Below are 17,582 nucleotides of genomic sequence, written 5' to 3'. Positions count from 1 at the left end.
ACACAGGTTTGGGAATATCACAGGTTGGCTCTGCTCCCTGGTTTCCAGTACCTCCCCATTCCAGTCCCCCTGTCCCCCACATGGAGGCAAGTGGGATTCCAGGCTCTACGCAGGTTCTTGGTTCCTCCTACCAGACTCTTTGTTCCTCATGTCCCCATGTTTCTCTTCCTGTGCGTCTTGGCACCTTTCTTCTGTTCAAAGTTTCCTGTAAATTTTCTCTTTTCTTCTTTTTCTTTTTTCTTGCTTTTTTCTTTTCTTTTCTTTTCTTTTTTTTTTTTTTTTTATAAATTAATTTGCTTTCAGTTCCTTCTTGTGGATGCCTCTGTGTTCTCTTACTGTGGCTGTTAGGCAGGGGGATCGGACTGGGGGCAGCATTCCTGGAGTCCCTCACAGGGGCATTCGCGGGGCTGGAGAGGGACTTTGCAAGCCACAGGACCTATAAACACTGTGCGCCTATCCACTGAAGGCAGCCTAGCTGTCAAGCTGGGTATTGCTGTAGCAGCAGAGGCTCTCACCTGCCCTAAAAATAGCTGCTTAAAACTTGGAAGGACATGCTCATAACATAGAGATTTTGTATCTTTATCCTTTAGAAGTAGTGGCTTCATTCCTTCCCTTATTAGGGAGAGGGCAGTCCCTCGCTTCTGTTGTTATTGGCCCCCAGCCCTGCCAGTGTGATGGACAGACTCAGGAAGTGCTAACATGGCTTGGCTTTGGCTCTAGTCAACACTCCCAGGCTCCCCCACAAAAGACCTTCAGTGCTTGGGAGGATGGGGGATGGGTTTAAGGAGCCTAAAAGCTAGAAGATATTCCATATCCCTGACATGGAATGGAACTGAAGGATAACCTCCCCTGCAAAAGGGGAAAAAAAAAAAAAAAAAAAAAGCAAAACAATAGTCCAATAGGGACTTATCATTTTCCTGATCCCCAGGGGGGTTGCCTTTGCAACATGGATAAATGGGGCCAGCATTTCAATATCTCTACAAGGCCCTTTTCTAGCTTTCCCCAAACTGGAACCCACTGTCCTTAGACTCTGGGTTCTTTCTGTCTCAGGGCAGAAACCATCACCACCTCGCCTTTTCCCCATTTACCCTGCTCAGGAAGAAAAGCAGAACTGAAATGTGGGCAAAGAAAGGACATTTATTTGGTGAATGCTGACGGCAAACATCATCTATGAAAGACCAGGTGGGAAAGGTGTTTTGACAAGGGAGCCTAGGAAGCCTCCAGGGTCACATACAAATCTCACACAGGGCAAGGCACAGGCTCAGGGAATACCAGGAATGTCTTCAGCCATTCAGCACCATCCGGACAAGCTCTGTGGAAATGAGAGGAGGGGTGAGCCCAGGGAACAGGTGGGGAGGGTATGCCACGGACCAGGAGACTACAAGACCATGAAGGTGGCATGAAAGGGAACATGCCTGCAGCAACCAACCTTGGGGTCAGTTTGCAGAAAATCCACCTTGAGTCTAAACAGTTCTCTCTGGCCCTGGCTCCCCTCCCACCAGCTGTTAGTTATCCACCCCACCCTGAGCAGCAAGAAAATAGCAGAGGCAGAAAGGTTCTTAACTACACCTATAGCTACTGTCAGCCACTGGCGGGAGGAGAGGATAGAGTTTTGGGTTAGGGTACCTCCAGCTGCCCAGCAGAGGGATGGGGATAGGGCTATTCAGCTATAGCAGCAGAATGGGGCAGGCAGCCCAATCGCCTATGCCAGTTCTCCATGCTCCAGGGCCAAAGGACTATCCAAAAGCAAGATTAGCTACAGGCTGGTGTGAGTTCCCAGACACCAGTACCCAGGGCCCTACAAGCAAAACCTCAGACCATACTAGGAGAGAAATAGGAGGTACCATACCCCCAAGCTGCCTTCCTCTTTGAGGAGTCCCTCCCCTCCCTAGCCAGCTCCATGCAGAAACATGCCAGAAGAAAGTCAGATGGTAGTAGGGTAAGGGCAGGGGCTAGAGAGCACAGGTTGGGAAGAAAAAAGAAACACTGGGAGAGATCATCTACAGGAGAGGCTGGGAGGAGCCGTACCCGCCCCACGGGCCCGTCACCCCGACAGGATATGCCTCACAAACGCTGCAGGAAGGAAGAGACATTAATGGTGAAGACAAAACACAGACATGGGGTGAAGGGTTCAGGCGGTGGGGGAACAGACATTCCATTTACTTCCCTTTCCTTTGCCCTTCATTATCCCTTACTTCCCTGTCATACCCGCCACCCCCTTCACAACCTCCCACTCTTGGGCTGGGCTGGGCCCTGCCTCTTGCCTCCTGGCTCCTTTTGGAGCCCAAGGACAAGGAAAGCCCCAGAAGCTGTCCATAACATGCCCTTTATATGCTAACTGTGAAAGTTCCATTTCACTCCTCACCTTCATAGTTGATACAACCATTGCTGTCCTCATGCCCCGCCACCAGCATTTCCACTTCTTCCTCTGTCATCTTCTCACCTGTAGAGGGTGAAAGTGCAGTTTTGGACAAGTGAAGTATATCAGTGTGGCACCTCAGTTTCAGGACAAGGGCATAGAACCTTACCCAGTGTGACAAGGACATGACGGATTTCAGCACCCATGACAGTACCATTCCCTTCCTTGTCAAACACCCGAAGACCTTCAACATAATCCTCATAGGTTCCCTGGTCCTTGTTCTTGGCCACAGTCTGCAGCATGGGCAAGAAGTGCTCAAAGTCCAGCACCTTTACATTCATCTCTGCCATATAGGAAGTGGAAGAGTGTCAGGCCAGAGAAGTCACAAAATTCCCCAGGACAGGGAATTATGGGGATCACAACAGAACAGATGCTGCCATCCAAAGGGGAATTTTGTGGGATTTGCTAAACAAGATTTGGTTGAGTTTGGGTCCTATGACGATAAAGCTCAGCTGAAGAACTGTGGACCTACTACACCACACTGAGTTGTTTGTAATGATGCTCACTCACCATCACTCTTGGGGTTCCCCAGGACCTTGAGAACCTCGGCGTTGGTGGGGTTCTGGCCCAGAGCCCTCATCACATCCCCACACTGGCTGTACAGGATCTTGCCATCACCTGTTCGGTCAAACAGCTGGAAGGCCTCCTTGAATTCTGAGGATTCAAATGAGCACTTGGAATGAGAGGGTCAACTCAGACCTACTCTGCTGCCTGGTCAACTTTGCTCACACTCTGGAAAACAGATATCTACCCTGCTGCACACCCAAGACCGCTAAGGATGATCTATTTCTCCCAGCTCAAATGTCTCAACTAAAGAGACAGCCCTCCTACAGCAGGTTAGGCCCAGCCTCCTCACTACTACTACACTACTCAGGGCAGAAATCTGCCACCGCCCCATCTGGGTCCTGTCCTTATAAGGAAGCATGAGCAGCAGCCTGGGGTCATTCTAGCCTGCCACTTCCCACCCTTTCTGTACAAAGAGACCTTCCAGAGGGTGGAGCTACAGTCATAATCCTTAGCAAACTCTCCCACTTCCCAACTTCACAAAAATATCAGGTCACTGCAATCTTCAGGATTCCAAGCTGGGGGAGGGGGACAGTTACCAAAAGGACAACAGAAGAGGCCGAAGTCGCTGATTAAGGAACAGGGGAGCACGGACAGCTTAATACACCCTCCCCAAATCCCACACACAGCAGGCATGAGGTAACCAAGTTGTTTCACATACCCACAGGACCTAAAACTCACCCAGTGCTTGGGGCTCAGATCTAGAGTGGAAGGGGAAGGAAGAAAGAATGAGAAAAGAAAATGGAGGATGCAGGAGGAGGGAGAAGGGAATCTAGGAGGTACTCTCCTGGGGGTGCTAGAAAGATGGCAGGTTGGGGTTAAAGGATAAGTGCCAAGGGGGTGTCCCTCTCCCTAAGGGTGACCTCGGTTGGGATCAGAGACTGCCTACCTGCGGTCTGATCCTCCGTGAAGTCACACTGCTCGGAGAAGAAGGGAGTGGTCAGCATCTGAATTCCAATCCCACAAGCGAATATCCCAGTCCCACAAACTCCTGTTGTTCACTCTGGGGCCTCGTTTCCCAGCAGGACTGGGCCCTAAACTTTCCAACCCCATCGCCAACCTTTCAAGCCCTCGAGTCCCCTTTGCCCCCGACCCCTGCCTCCCCTCCTCGCCCCACATCCCGCTTATCCCCAGGTCTCGGGCCCCACCATCTTGACTGCTCAGCTCTGCGGGACCTTTTCCTGCAGTAATGGCTCCGACTCCAAGGCCAACCCTAGTCTTAGTACGTCCTAATGACGTCACCCTCCTCAGATTCAGCCAATAGGAACTTCGGCCTGGATTTATGCAGATGACATTGCTACATCAGTAACGAGGTGGGCGGGCCGGCTTTGGTCCTTCTCCCCAGCAGCCCTACCTGGGCGCAGACACCCGGCAAGTCAGTGGGCGGGGGACGGGGGCGGGGCGCAAAGAATCCGCTTCTCCGAACATCTTAAAGATCTGAGGATATCAGCTTTGTGAGAGAAGAGGGCCCACCCTTTGCTCCTCTGAAGAAAACAAGTCTGAGACCAAGGAAGGAACCATGTCTTTATTTTGACACAATAGGTGGCCGCCTAGTGGCAGAAACGTGCTTCCGACTGCCGGGGAGAGGGAAGGCAAATGTCCGGCCCCACAGGATCTGTGGAAAAAAATGAAAGTTGCCAAGCCCTGGCGCTTGCGCAGCGATTGGACAGGAAAACGCACTCCCCGGCTTTCCTGTGCTGGCTGAGGCAAGGGGAGTCTTGCCTCTCAAGCCAAGGTGGGGAGGCTGGAGGGCCTACCTGTAAAGCTTAGACGCTGAGGATGTGCTTCAGGAAGGCTGCAGAGAGAGGCAAGGAGGCTTCAGAAGCAGACCCTCAGATAATCCTTCCAACTGTAGGTAATTCAGGATGCCCCACTCCCACGGCACTCCCCTTCCTCCCCTGGCCCTTCTGCTCCTCTGACCCCCTCACCCTCATAGTTGATGCAGCCATTACTGTCCTCATGTCCTGCCAGAACAGTCTCCACCTCCTCCTCAGTCATCTTCTCTCCTGAATCCCAAACACAGCATTGGAGCCCCCTGTCCTTCCTCCCTCACCCAACCAGGCCACAACTCTTCCAGGTGGTGTCTCCTCCCCTTCTCCCACCCTGCATCTTGCTTTCCATATTGCCAGTCTGAACACAATGCCTGGGACCCAGGGAAACCTTTGACAGAGAGGAAACTGAAGCCTCAAGGGCTGAGACATCCCAGAGCACAAGTATTGCTTCCAAAGCAAGAACTCAGGACTTCCACCTCATTCCCTCTCTGTCCCCTTTGGAGGGTGTTTTAGTCTCTGGAGAAGTCTCTCAGATTCTGTCCTCATGATCTGACCTTCTCAGTCTACTGCCCATGACCTGCAGGATAATCCCCTCCCTGGCTCTGCCTAGCTTGCCAGCCTTCTTCCTAGTCTACTCCCTCCTCAATTTCTGGTCCCTGCCTTACCCAGGGTGGTGAGGACATGTCTGAGCTCTGCACCCATGACTTTGCCATTTCCCTCCTTGTCAAACACCCGAAGCCCCTCCAGGTAGTCCTCATATGTGCCTTGGTCCCGGTTCTTGGCCACTGCCTGGAGCATGGGCAGGAACGTCTCAAAGTCCACACGCCTGGTCTTCAGCTCTGGAGGTCAGAAAGAGGTGAGAGAGAGGTCATTGTGGTATCTCCCAAGACCCAGTTCTCATCCCTACCACATCTTTCATCCCCTTCAGCATTCAGGATGTTTTTCTGCCCCCAAGTTTAAGTTTTTGAAGTCCTGAGGTCCACTCCAACATTCTTTGTCACCTTACCAACATTCTACCATTGCAAATTGAGGACTGAGTATGTAGCTCAGTGGTAGAACACTTGGGCAGCATGCACAAGGCCCTGGGTTTGATCCCCAGGGCTCCCGCAAAAAAAGAAAAAGAAAACCCACTTGTTCCAAGGCTCCTCTCACCATCACTCTTGGGGTTCCCCAGGACCTTGAGCACCTCGGCGTTGGTCGGGTTCTGACCCAGGGCCCTCATTACATCCCCGCACTGGCTGTACAGGATCTTGCCATCGCCTACTCGGTCAAACAGCTCAAAGGCCTCCTTGAACTCTGAGATGTAAGGAGGGGTCAGTGTTGATCAGAGGTGCCCATCCCCCCAACCCTCTCCTCTCTCAGAAGGAAGGATCAGAAAGGGTGTATAGTAGACCTGGGCATGACAAAGTTGGAAAAAGGACTAGTGTGGGAGGTTTCAAGGTCGGACTGGAGTTATGGGAACAGAAAAAGGATCTGACCAGGGGCTTGGGACTGGACAGTGGGCTTAAGGAACCAGCTTCTCCTCACCCTCCAGCTGGTCCTTGTTAAACTCGATCTGTGGAAGAAAAGAGCAGGTGAGGAGAGATGACAGGGTTTATTCAATCCCTCTCCAGCTCTCCTCCCAACCAGCTGGCAGCCACTTCTGGGGAGGGGCCCAAAGGGACCAAGCTGGGAGCCCAGCCACCTCAGTCCCATTCCCAGCTCTGGGCCTTGGGAGAATCCCAAGAGGAGGAATTATAGGGGGGAGGGTTTCCTGGGAACAGGGTTAATCCCATGCCACCTGTTTCCCTCCCTCCACTGCCCTGAGCCCTGCATCCCTCACATAACTGGGGGCTGAACAAAGGCTAAATTTACCCCTGGCCCCCAGCTGTGATTGTCTAACAAGCCTGTCCTCTTCAGCCTCCCTTCCTGGGGTTCAGATCTGTGGCCTTTTGAGTTGAACAGTCAGCCAGGAGCAGGCAGCAGCTCCCTCCCTTCACCCTGAAACTGTCCCCAGAACCCAGGTGTTCCCCATCTCACAGTCTCTGCCTCCAGCAGGGGGTCAGCAAGTATGTGAAATGGTACAAACACATCATAGGATAGAAGGAGAGACAGCAGCAAAGACAACAGTAGAGTCATAAGCCCAATAGGGGACTGCAGGGAACCCCCAATCTCATTCATTCCTACCTTCTACATACTCCCTGATCCTTTAGGCTGAATCCCACCCTTGAATCATTCTCTCCACATTGTTGCTTTCTGGGGACTCACCACCACTTTGGAGAGATCGACAGGGGGCTCCTGGGTTTTCACAGGCGCCTGGGCAACAGCAGGCTCAGCCTTGGTCTTGGCTGGAGGGACCCCTGCTGCTGGTTTGGCAGCAGGTTTAGAGATGGAGGGCCCTGCTGGTTTCTTCACGGGAACATCCTTCTTGGGAGGCATGATGTCCGGTGACCAAAGGACAGTGTGCTGATGGGGGCACCCATCTCTGTTTAAATAGCCAGGGAGTCTGGGATGTCAAGGGGCGGGGGCAGGGGCAGGGAGCCAGTTGGCGGTGGTGAGGGTGAGGTAGGAGAGATATGCCTGCCTGCCCTCACTCCCCTGGCCTCCTATGGTTCAGAACTCCTACCCCAAGGTTTTCTTTCCTCTGCCCACTCCTCCCCAAAAGCTGGCCGGAATATTGTTCCTTTTGGGGGCAGAGGGAGGAAGCCAGAGACTGCCCAGAATGAGGGAGTTAACCTCTGGGGTAAGGATAGGATGCTTGCCAGTGACACTGAGATAGGGGTGAAGTAAAGTAGTGGAGCCAGAAAGTTTTAGACTCTAGAAAGTTCAGGGAGGGGTGGGAGTTGGGGGAGGGCCTGGAGAGGCTGTGTGAAGTGGGAACACTTAAAGTGTTGTCTGGAAACAGTGAAAGGGGAAAAAACAAACAGCCCCTCCATCCTTGCTGACCATGAGTGAGGAGCAGGGGTAGCTGATCCTACAATCTAATAATTCCCAATTCCCAATCTAATAATAATACTTGTAGTCGCTGGGCCCCGACCCAGCCCAGGTCTGGAACTGTACACAGTAACAGGGGAATGTGACACTCCCCATTGTCTCCTATGTGCAGTAGTGATTTAGGGATGGGGGTGCAGCCAAGAATCAGGTTTAACACCCACCACCCATATTCATACTTCCAAGGAAGGAACCTTCCACAAGCCCATAGTCATTCAAGTTAGACAAAAGGTAGAGTGCCTGCTGGAAATGCAGGGAACCCCTGTGGCACCTGGGGATAAGGGCGACTCTGGGAGACAAAGGGCCTAGATTCTGTAATCCAAAAGGATATGGGAACTCCTATGGGTTCCATGAGTACTCATCCCCGCAAGGACAAAATAAAAGCCCTGACTCTGGCTCCAGGTTACAAAACCTTGCGGGGGGCGGGGGGGGGGGGGGTAGTGGGGGGTAGAAGAGAAGGGATGAAGAGGGGTGGTAAAGAAGGGGTGCTGGCTGCTTTTGTTCTGGGAGAAAAAGAGAGGATTCAGGCAGCATTCTGAGAAAGAGAGCAGTGATTTCACCTGGGCCCTGGGGTTCAGGGAGTGATGCTGGGTTTCCATTTGCAAAAAAGACTGAATCTCATTACAGCAAATTGTCTTAATTTTGGAAAATAAGAAATCATTCCTCTCACGAATAATACATGCATCTTACGCACGCACATCCCTAAGCCTTAAAGGAAAGAGGCCCTCCCCAGTCCCCCAAAACTCACCCTGCGGGGTCCGGGTAAGGGGCGGGGACGGAACGCAGCGCGGCTCCCGGCCCTGAAGGGTTAATTCCATCGGCCGCGAAGCATGCCGGGAGTCGTAGTCTCCGCGCGCGCCCGCGGGCTCACGGGAAACTCACTAACCCCGCAGTGCGAGGGCATGGGCGGGGCATCCGGACAGCGATCGCGGTTCGTGACTCAGGCTCCGTGGAGCGCGTTTATCTTGAGCAGTCCCCTCCCTTGACCTTAAAACTCTGCGGGGCTGCTCGGGATATCCGCCGTATCTAGCCCCGGTGAGTTCTTCGTTTAGTGTGGCAAGGGTGTTTTTCTGCATCTCACCAGAGGTGAGAGAACTCAAAACTAGAGGAAAAGTCGAAGATGCGGCAGGCGGTTTGAAGATCCGATAACTGAAAGCACCGTCCCGCCGAGAGCGGCTGTGACCTCTTTGACTTCCTCTCGCAGTTTGGTAGAAAGAAAACAGGCTAGTTATTGTGTGGCTTGGAGCAGTTAACTGTCAAAGTGTATTTTTATTTTTATTTGAAATGAACTAGTCGCTGAAGTGAACGAGATTTGCAGTTAAGCCTGGTCACCTACCCCAGACTCTACGAGTCGAGGCTTCTGCCTCTGCAGCTACTTTTGCACCATTCAGTCCCGGGGTTCAAAGGTCTCCTCGGAAGGAAGCGTTGGGCTACCCAGCCCTTCACTTAGATACCTCTGTCTAGCATGGGGGTTCGCTCATTCCCCCGGGTGTTTTTCAGAGGTATGTGTGCCGGCAGAGAACCAGCCGCCCCCAACCCCATTTACTCGCTAGATCAGTAAATACCCTGGCGGGGCGCTTCGCGCTTGAGGCCAGGGCTAGAGCCATGCAAAGAGTGACTCAGAATAGAAAACCGCACGGATCTCCAGAGTGAGGCCTAAGTGAACTTTATGGACTGTAAGTGGGGTGCACTGGTTGGGGAAAGCTTCCCAGCAGAGTAGAAATGGAAGGGTTGGGGATGTGGCTCAGTAGGAGTGTTTGGGTAACATGCCTGAGGTCCTGGCTTCAATCCTCAGTACCACCCCAAAAAAGAAGAATAGAAACGGTCTGTAGGAAAAAAATAACATGATGAAGCCAGGCTGTGGCGGGAGGATGGCAAGTTTAAGGCCAGTCTGGGCAGTGATACATTTAGAAACCATTCTTGAGGGTTAAATGATCTCAGAAGCAGCACTGATCCACTCTCATTTGAATCTGTAAAACAGAAGTAATAGAACCCAAAGTTTGGTGGGAAAGGCCACATGTTAAGTGCCTTGTGTCTTCCTGGGGGCTGCTGAGGATCAAACCCAGGACCTCCTACTTGCTAGGCAATTGTTGGACCACTGAACTACGTAACCAGCCTAATTTATTCTTTATTTCTCTCTCTCTGTCTCTCTCTCTCACTCTCTCAGTACTGGGCATTGAACCCATGAGTGCTCTACCATTGATCTACATCTCCAACCCTTTTTATTTATTTATTAAACTTTGAGATAGGATCTGAGTTGCTGAAACTGGACTTGATCATGCTGTTCTCCCTCAGCATCTCCCTCCAGCTGTCACTGGAATTACAGACAGGTGTCACCACACCTGGCTTCTCTCCAATTTCAAAGATGTGGTCTTATCTAATTTTCTTTCTTTCCCCTCTTTTCCTCTAGCTGTAGCCCACTTTGGGCACTTTGCTAGTATGAGATTTATGGCATCAGCTGACTTGCTATGATTTTCTGTTTCCTTTATAGAGAAATAGTACAAAGAGAAAAAATGAAGACCTTTGACAAAAAGATTGGAAGACTAGCTGTGTGTGTGTGTATACACACACACCATTCCTGCCTTTTTTCTTTTTGAAAGTTTTAAGACAGGGTCTCAATTGCCCAGATTGGCCTTGAACTTTTCATCCTCCTGCCTCAGCCTCTCAAGTAAGTAGCTGGAATCACGGGTGCTTGCCACCATGCCCAGCTTAAGTTATATTTATAGACCTCTACTAGTGCAAAATATAAACAGAAAAATAAGTTTTATGGCAAGTAAAGCTAGCTTCATATTTGTAATGTTCTTTAATTGTGGTTCACAGATTTAGCTGTTTTTCAGAATTTACTGGGAGCTTTGTAAGCTGACAGACTTCCATAATCTCCCCTCAAAATTTCTAGGTGTGTGCTAAGGACTGGAAATTTTTTTTTTTTTTTTTTTTTTTTTTTTTTTTGGTGTGTGGTGCTGGGGATCGAACCCAGGGCTTTGCGCTTGCAAGGCAAGCACTCTACCAACTGAGCTATCTCCCCAGCCCTGGAAATGTTTTAAAAATATTTTTAGCCTGCTAGAAAACACAGAAATACACTACCAAACACATGAGTAACACAGCTTTACTAAATGTAGTGATCACGTCAAATTATATTTCTGATCATGTGATTGCCATACTTAAAATCTTTCCATTTGTGTGGAATCCTTTATCTTTTTTTGATAAAGATTTAATCCTGAGGCTAGGGGTGTACGTGAGAGAGTGCTTGCCTCACATGTGCAAGACCCTGGGTTCAAAACCCAGCACTAAAAAAAGAAAAAATAAATAAAAACCAGCACTACACAAAAATAAATAGACTTTCTCTTTAGTGTCTCACAAAAGCACTCCTTTTTTGTAACAACCACACATACCAGCTTGTAGTACTTCATATATGTCCTGTGTCCTCATTGCTCAGGTTCCCTTTCTTTTATGATCCCCACACGTGTGGTGTATCCAGGGCCAAGCAGAGCCAAGTACATACAAGGTCCTGAAATACTTGTAGGGAGAATGGATATCTCAGCGAAAGGAAAGTGTCAAGGATGAACACCCATACTAGTAAGTCAATAGGAAAGTAGGTTGGAGATTCAAGAGATTGAGAGAGTTCTCATGTATTAACTCTTTATTTTTACTTTGAAAGGGAAAGTGAGCCAGGTGTGGTGGCGCAGGCCTGTAATCCTAGCAACTTGGGAGGCTGAGGCAGGAAGATCACAAGTTCAAAGTCAGACTCAGCAACTTAGCAAGGCCCTGAGCAACTTCTGAGACATTGTTTCCAAAATAAAAAATAAAAAGGCTGAGGATGTGGCTCAGTGGGTTTAATCCTCAGTACCAAAAATAAAAAAAGAAATAGAAGGTGAAATGATATGATTTGCTAAGAGAAGAAGTAGGAGATGAGTTGAGAAAGTAGTAAAGATTTGAGATAGGTGCTATAAAAGATGGAAATGACTTATTTGTTTAGTAAATATTTACCAAGGGTCTATTTGGTGCTCAGCACTTGTACTTGCTGAGTAACATGAGTGATAGTTGCAATGGGAAATCATGAATTTGCCTTTTTTTTTTTTCTGGTATTTGGGGGTTAGACCCAGAGCCTTGCACATGCTAAGCAAGTGCTCTCTCACCGAGCTACATCCCTAGCCCATAATCCCTACCCATGAATTTGTACTACTGCCAGTCTACAAGGTACTAATTTCCTTCTTCCAGCAGCACTTGGTCATGTGGACAATTAAGCCAGAGAAAAGAGTCACCTGGAATGGTTAGGGGCTGGCATTTTATGGAATAGGATAATGGATGAACATGTGATCAAGGAGGAGGGTTTATGGACCAGGTCTGAAAGAGAAGGAATAAGAATAGAGGAGCGAGCTATTAGATTGAGAAAATATATAGAGTCATTAACAGGCAAAAATTTCTGTGAGGTTGAAGAAGTAAGATAGTTGAGCCTGGTACAGTTGTGCATGCGTGTAATCCCAGCTACTGGGCAAGTTGAGGCAGGAAGAGGGCAAGTTCCAGACTAGCCTCAACAGGTTAGTGGGACACGGCCTCAAAATGAAAAATAAAAAGGGCTGGGGATGTAGCTCAGCAGTAGAGCATCCCTGGTTCAGTCCCCAGTACTACTAAAAAAAAAGAGAGAGAGGGAGAGAGAAAGAGAGTTGAAGATCTCAGTGTTGTAGTGGAGAAAATAGTACATTTGAGATTAAAATTTTAAAGGATAGAGAAGCCAGGAAGCAGGGTGAATGGCTATGGGTAGAGATGATTGAGAGTTTAATGAGGTGAAGGTCATTAGTTTTTTTGTTTGTTTGTTTGTTTGGTACCACGGATTAAGCCCAGGGGTGCTTAATCACTGAGTCACATTTCCAGTCCTTTTTATTTTTTATTTTGAGACAGGATCTTATGAAGTTGCATAGGGCCTCACTAAGTTGCTGAGGTTGACTTTGAACTTTTGATCCTCCTGTCTCCTGAGCTGCTGGGATTATAGGCATGCACAACCACACCTAATAAAGTCATTAGTTTTGAGAACATTCATTAGGGTTCTTTCAATTGAGAGTATAAAAAATCTGGCTAGGGCTGGAGTTGTAGCTTGGTGGCAGAGTTCTCGCGTTGCATGTGTGAGGCACTGGGTTTGAACCTTAGCACCACATAAAAACAAGTAAATAAAGGTATTGTGTCCATCTACAACTAAAAACATTTTTTTAAAAATCTGGCTAAACAATAAGGGGATTATTTATTGACTTATGTAATTTAAAAATTTAAAAGTCAAGAGTTGGGTAGGCTTTAGATTTATTTGGACCCAGGAATTCACAACAAAACAAAGGGATCCATTCTGTGATGCTCTTGGCTCTCTCTTCCACATATCGAGAGAATGAACTTCTCAATTCCTCCAGCACTTATTTTTTATTTTAAGACAGAGTCTTGCTAATTTTCCCAGACTGGCCTCAAACGTGAGAATGAACTTCTCTTGACCATTGGAATCAATTCCTGGACTTTGACTAGACCCACTTGGAAAAATTCCCATTCACCTTTGAACTAATGCTCTGGCAGGACATATGTTTTGATTGGCTTTGTCATGGCTTACTGCCTACCCCTGTAGCAAGGAGGATGGTGTGTTCCTCTTTTTCACTTAGGCCATTTAAGGTGTGTCCCTGACATTGGAGGTGGATTGGGGTCACTCTAAATGGGAAGGAGTGGAAAGATTACTGGAGAGGAAACAATGGCAACCACAATGAGGAACTGTGATTCTAGTTACTGAATAACCTACTACAGCGTACACTGAAGACAGCAGGAGGATAACAAGATTTAGGATGCCAAACCCATCAGTAAATGTTGAGGAATGACCAAGTATTTAGTGAATGACAAAAATGAGAGAGAGTGGAAATAATATATAATACTGCCACCATCTCCAAAAGAGCTGAGATTTTTGCTGAACTGAGAGTAATGATGAAGAAGCATCTTTGGGCAGGGAACCCCTCTTGCAGGATAAATATATGGGATTCAGGATAAGGAGCAACCCCTAGAGGGTGCTACAGGTGAACAGAATCTCTCCAAAAGTGAGCCAGGTTTAAAGGGAGGCCTGAATGAGCTTGTGTCAGTATGGTTTTAAGAATAAGGGCTTGGCAAAGTGGGTGAGAAGTGTTATGTGGGAAGGTTTGAGAAGAAGGGGAGCAGAAGGAGATTTTATTCAGGCCCTTCAGCTGCTCTTCTAGGTCACCTGTATTTTTTGTTTCTTTCTTATATTCAGTTATTTATTATTGTTCTTCTACTTGCCTGAACGCCCTACTTCTTTTTGTTTTGGGTTTATAGATTTTTTAGGGGGGTCTGGGGATATAGCTGAGTTGGTAGAGTGCTTGCCTTGCAAGTACAAGGTGCTGGGTTCAATCACCAGCACCACAAAAAAAAAAAAAGAGTGGCAGATTTTTAGGGCAGTCTTGTGTTTTTTGTTTTTTTGTTTGTTTGTTTGTTTTTGTTTTTGTACAAGGGATTGAACCCAGGGGCACTTAACCAATGGGCCACATCCCCAGCCCTTTTTTTATATTTTATTTTGGGACAGGGTCTTACTGAGGACCCCACAATTGCTGAGGCTGGCTTTGAACTCGTGATCTTCCTGACTTAGCTTCCCAGACTACTGGGATTACAGGTGTGGGTCACCTCACCCAGCTGGCAGTCTTGCTTTTTTGCAGTGTAGTTGGGAAAGTGGTTCAGTGGTAGAGCACTTGCCTGGCATGCGTGAAGCTCTGGGTTTGACTCCCAACTTGCAAAACAAAACAAACCCTGTGTATTTCCAGTAGCACCTACCTGATGAAATACTGTATAAATCTGATGGAATTCCAGCCCAAGATGAGACAATTAGCAGGTAGGTGATTGCTTCTGGAGATAGGGCTCCACTCACATCAACAAGAAATGACAGTTTTAGTCTGACTGAGGGAAGATACAGGAAAATCTATAAAAGTAAATTTTTACACATCAATTGGCATGATTTTTATAATATTCAGGGTTGGAGAGAATATAGGAAAGCGATTTTCACATAGGAGCACAGAAGATGTGTACATTATAATCTTAGATTGCAATTTAGAAGAATGTAGTAAATGTCATTAAAGTACAGAAGTTGAACCAGTAATCCCACTTACCCTAATGAAATCATTTGAGATGTATATAAATATCGCTTGTGTCTGTTGCCAGTGATTAGCAAAATATTGGGAACTCTCTTTCTCTCTGACAATAGATCAGTGAAACTACTAGGGATTGAACACATGCTAGGTAAATGCTGTACCACTGAGCTACATCCTCAGCCCTATACATTATGATTTCAAAGAATACTTTATGAAGTATAAAAATGCTTATGTGCTAAGTGAATAAAGTAGGTTATAATATGAACCCAGTTTGTAAATATAATCATGTTAGCTTTTCCTCCTTATGTTGGTCACTTTGTGACCTCAAAAAAGGTTGCTAGCTAGGCATGGAAGCATACAACTATGTTCCCAGCTACTTGGGAGACTGAGACAGGAGGATCACAAGTTCAAGCCCAACCTGGGCAACTTAATGAGATCTGTTTCAAAATAAAATAAAAAGAACTGGGAATGTAGCTCAGAAAAAAAAAAAAAAAAAATTTGCTGTAGTCCCAGACATCACATCCTGATACCAATGACCTAAAAAGGAATGGGTTGAGAGGCTCTGAGTTTAATCCCCAGTACTACAACGCCCCCAAAAGGAAGAGGCAATGAGGGCTTTCTTTTTTGTTGATATTTTGTTTTGTTTTGGTACCGGGGATTGAACCCAGGGGCACTGTACCACTGAGCTACATCATTATTCTTAAATTGCTAGGGTTGCTACATTGCTGAGGCTGACCTCAAACTTGTGATTCTCCTGTCTCAGCCTTCTGAGTCCCTGGAATCAGGCATGCACTAGTAAGTCCAGCATGGCTGCTTCTATTGGTGCTCCCAATTGACTTCCTCTACATTTTGTTGACTAGAACTGGGTCAGAATTATCCCGTTACAAGGGAGAGTGCTCTGAGGTGCTATATGTAGGGAAGAGGAGAAAGCTATTGGGTAGTCATCTGTATTGCTAAACCTAGTTAACTACAGCACATAAGTTCAGCAGAGCCACATCCTATGAAGTAGCATTTGCAAATGGCCATGACAATGTATCTATATGTAGTCATATCTGCCTTTCTCTGGAAAAAATGTACATGCATCACAGATGTCAAAAGTTAAGCTATTTTGATATATAACAAGAATATTTAATTCCTCTAATGACCCTTGGTTCATCTTCCTATACATAAAAGAACTATGTACTGAAATGTGTGTTATATTTAATATGTAGATTGGTACTCCTCCCTTTTGTATCCTCAACTTTGGAAAGGAAAAGAAAGAGTAGGGACCCTTCCAGATTATGAAAATGTGTGCCATGTCCTCTGGCTTTCTAGAAATGTAATTGTTCAAAATGATTTCTTAAAATCACACAGAGCAAAATCCCTGGTTGTATTATCTGAAGCCAGCTAGACCAGCCGGCCTTGGGCCACATGCCCAGTATCCAATAATTAAGTAAGAGATCTTAAAATGTTAAGTTCTGTCCTGTGTCTTTGGAGTTTACCCCGCTAAGGGTCTGGAGTGGTCAGGAGGAAGCAGCAGCAACTGAGACCTTTTTCTCATGGCAAAACTTGGGATCCTCTTAAATTGATGAGAAGGAAGATGGCAGGAGAACCAGCAATCAGTACAAAGGGATCACTGAAAACAAAGCAACTAAGTCAGTGGACAATGGAGACATTAAATTCAGTTTTTGCCAGCAAAGAGAATTGTGAAAAATTGTGAAATCACATGTAGTTCTTTCCCCTGAATCTTTCCTCTCTTCACACTGGGAGCATCCTAAGTTTTTGTTATTGTTTTACAGTACTGGGAATTGAAGCCAAGGCCTTGCACATGCTGCAATGGTAGATAAGTGCTCTATCATTGAGCTACACCTCCGCCCTTTATATTTTTTGAGACAGAGTATCTCGGAGTTGCCCAGGCTGGCCCTGAACTTGAGATTCCCCTGCCTCCACCTCCCTAGTCACTGGGATTATAGACATACACACTGGGATAAGATTTTTATCCTTCCAGAGAAAACGATAAAGCCCATGAGGCAGTAAGAAAATATCCAAATTACTATTCTAGTGACCCTGTTTTCAGTAGTAACTTTTAATCCATTTCACTCTCCTTTCACTTAGCAGTTAGAAAAGATGGAGCACAGCCCCTACAGCCTGCATTCCAGAAAGCTCCTGCTAGGAACAGAGTTCAAAGTGAGCATATCTAAATGGGTATGAAACCTAAGTTGGTGGTCAGATGGACCTGAAACCCTTTTGGATGTGGCTGAGCATGCCCTGATGGCACTGAGACTACAAGCACTGACTGGAAATAAGTCTCACCTGAAACGCAGCACCTGCTTCACACAGGGCCTCAACCATCCTCAATGAAACCTATATCCTATATTCTTGGTGACTTTTTTTTTTTTTTTTTTTTTTTTTTTTTTTAGTACCAAGGATTAAACTCAAGGACACTTAACTACTGAGCCACATCCCTAGCCCTTTTTTATTTTTTGAGACAGGGTGTCACCTCCCCAAATTGCTTAGGGCCTCACTGCATTGCAGGCTGGCTTTGAACTTTTTAATCCTCCTACCTCAGCCTCCCAAGCCACTGGGATTATAGGTGTGAGTCACTGTGCCTGGGTGGTGACTGTAATCTCAATAGGTTTTGACCATTAACTAAACTGAAGTGATTTGTGACTTGAATAAAGGCTTTTGACATTTGTAATAAACATCTGATATGTAGGCTAAGTTCCCAATTCTTGTTTTTTGTTTTTTTTGGTATTACGG

The 17,582-nt window shown here is 47.0% G+C and overlaps 2 protein-coding genes across 4 annotated transcripts; both read right to left on the bottom strand.

Annotated features, from left to right (window-relative positions):
- Positions 1 to 1,117: 1,117 nt before the first annotated feature.
- Myl6 (myosin light chain 6) lies at positions 1,118 to 4,230 on the bottom strand. 2 transcript variants are annotated; one of them, XM_047548044.1, is made up of 7 exons: positions 4,132 to 4,230; positions 3,873 to 3,900; positions 2,930 to 3,073; positions 2,529 to 2,702; positions 2,366 to 2,443; positions 2,029 to 2,073; positions 1,118 to 1,312 (listed from the first exon to the last, which is right to left on the bottom strand). In XM_047548044.1, exons 1-6 carry the CDS (start codon positions 4,132 to 4,134, stop codon positions 2,045 to 2,047), a joined length of 456 nt encoding a protein of 151 aa, XP_047404000.1. In that variant the 5' UTR covers positions 4,135 to 4,230; the 3' UTR covers positions 1,118 to 1,312; positions 2,029 to 2,044. The 2 variants fall into 2 exon arrangements, with proteins under 2 accessions (XP_047404000.1, XP_047404001.1); XM_047548045.1 differs by lacking the exon at positions 2,029 to 2,073.
- A 244-nt stretch (positions 4,231 to 4,474) lies between these two features.
- Positions 4,475 to 8,554, bottom strand: Myl6b (myosin light chain 6B). 2 transcript variants are annotated; one of them, XM_047548042.1, is made up of 8 exons: positions 8,474 to 8,554; positions 7,003 to 7,219; positions 6,283 to 6,310; positions 5,908 to 6,051; positions 5,421 to 5,594; positions 4,912 to 4,989; positions 4,741 to 4,778; positions 4,475 to 4,598 (listed from the first exon to the last, which is right to left on the bottom strand). In XM_047548042.1, the coding sequence occupies exons 2-7, from the start codon at positions 7,171 to 7,173 to the stop codon at positions 4,750 to 4,752; spliced, it is 624 nt and encodes a 207-aa protein (XP_047403998.1). In that variant the 5' UTR covers positions 7,174 to 7,219; positions 8,474 to 8,554; the 3' UTR covers positions 4,475 to 4,598; positions 4,741 to 4,749. The 2 variants fall into 2 exon arrangements, with proteins under 2 accessions (XP_047403998.1, XP_047403999.1); XM_047548043.1 differs by having other exon boundaries at positions 7,003 to 7,200; positions 8,474 to 8,525.
- Between the last annotated feature and the right edge of the window lie 9,028 nt (positions 8,555 to 17,582).

Source organism: Sciurus carolinensis, chromosome 4 (genome assembly GCF_902686445.1).
Source record: "Sciurus carolinensis chromosome 4, mSciCar1.2, whole genome shotgun sequence".
In the NCBI taxonomy this organism is placed as follows: domain Eukaryota; kingdom Metazoa; phylum Chordata; class Mammalia; order Rodentia; family Sciuridae; genus Sciurus; species Sciurus carolinensis.
This window is presented reverse-complemented; position numbering and strand designations above follow the sequence as displayed.

Excerpts from the sequence above, each read along its gene's own strand:
- Myl6 (XM_047548044.1), bottom strand. Across the intron at positions 2,444-2,528 it reads TCATGTCCTTGTCACACTGG|GTGAGAAGATGACAGAGGAA; the intron begins GTAAGGTTCTAT and ends CACCCTCTACAG. Across the intron at positions 2,074-2,365 it reads TGGTTGTATCAACTATGAAG|CGTTTGTGAGGCATATCCTG; the intron begins GTGAGGAGTGAA and ends TCCTTCCTGCAG.
- Myl6b (XM_047548042.1), bottom strand. The coding sequence starts at position 7,173 with ATGCCTCCCAAGAAGGATGTTCCCGTGAAGAAACCAGCAGGGCCCTCC. Across the intron at positions 6,311-7,002 it reads TCGATCTCTCCAAAGTGGTG|ATCGAGTTTAACAAGGACCA; the intron begins GTGAGTCCCCAG and ends TTTCTTCCACAG. Across the intron at positions 6,052-6,282 it reads TAACAAGGACCAGCTGGAGG|AGTTCAAGGAGGCCTTTGAG; the intron begins GTGAGGAGAAGC and ends CTTACATCTCAG.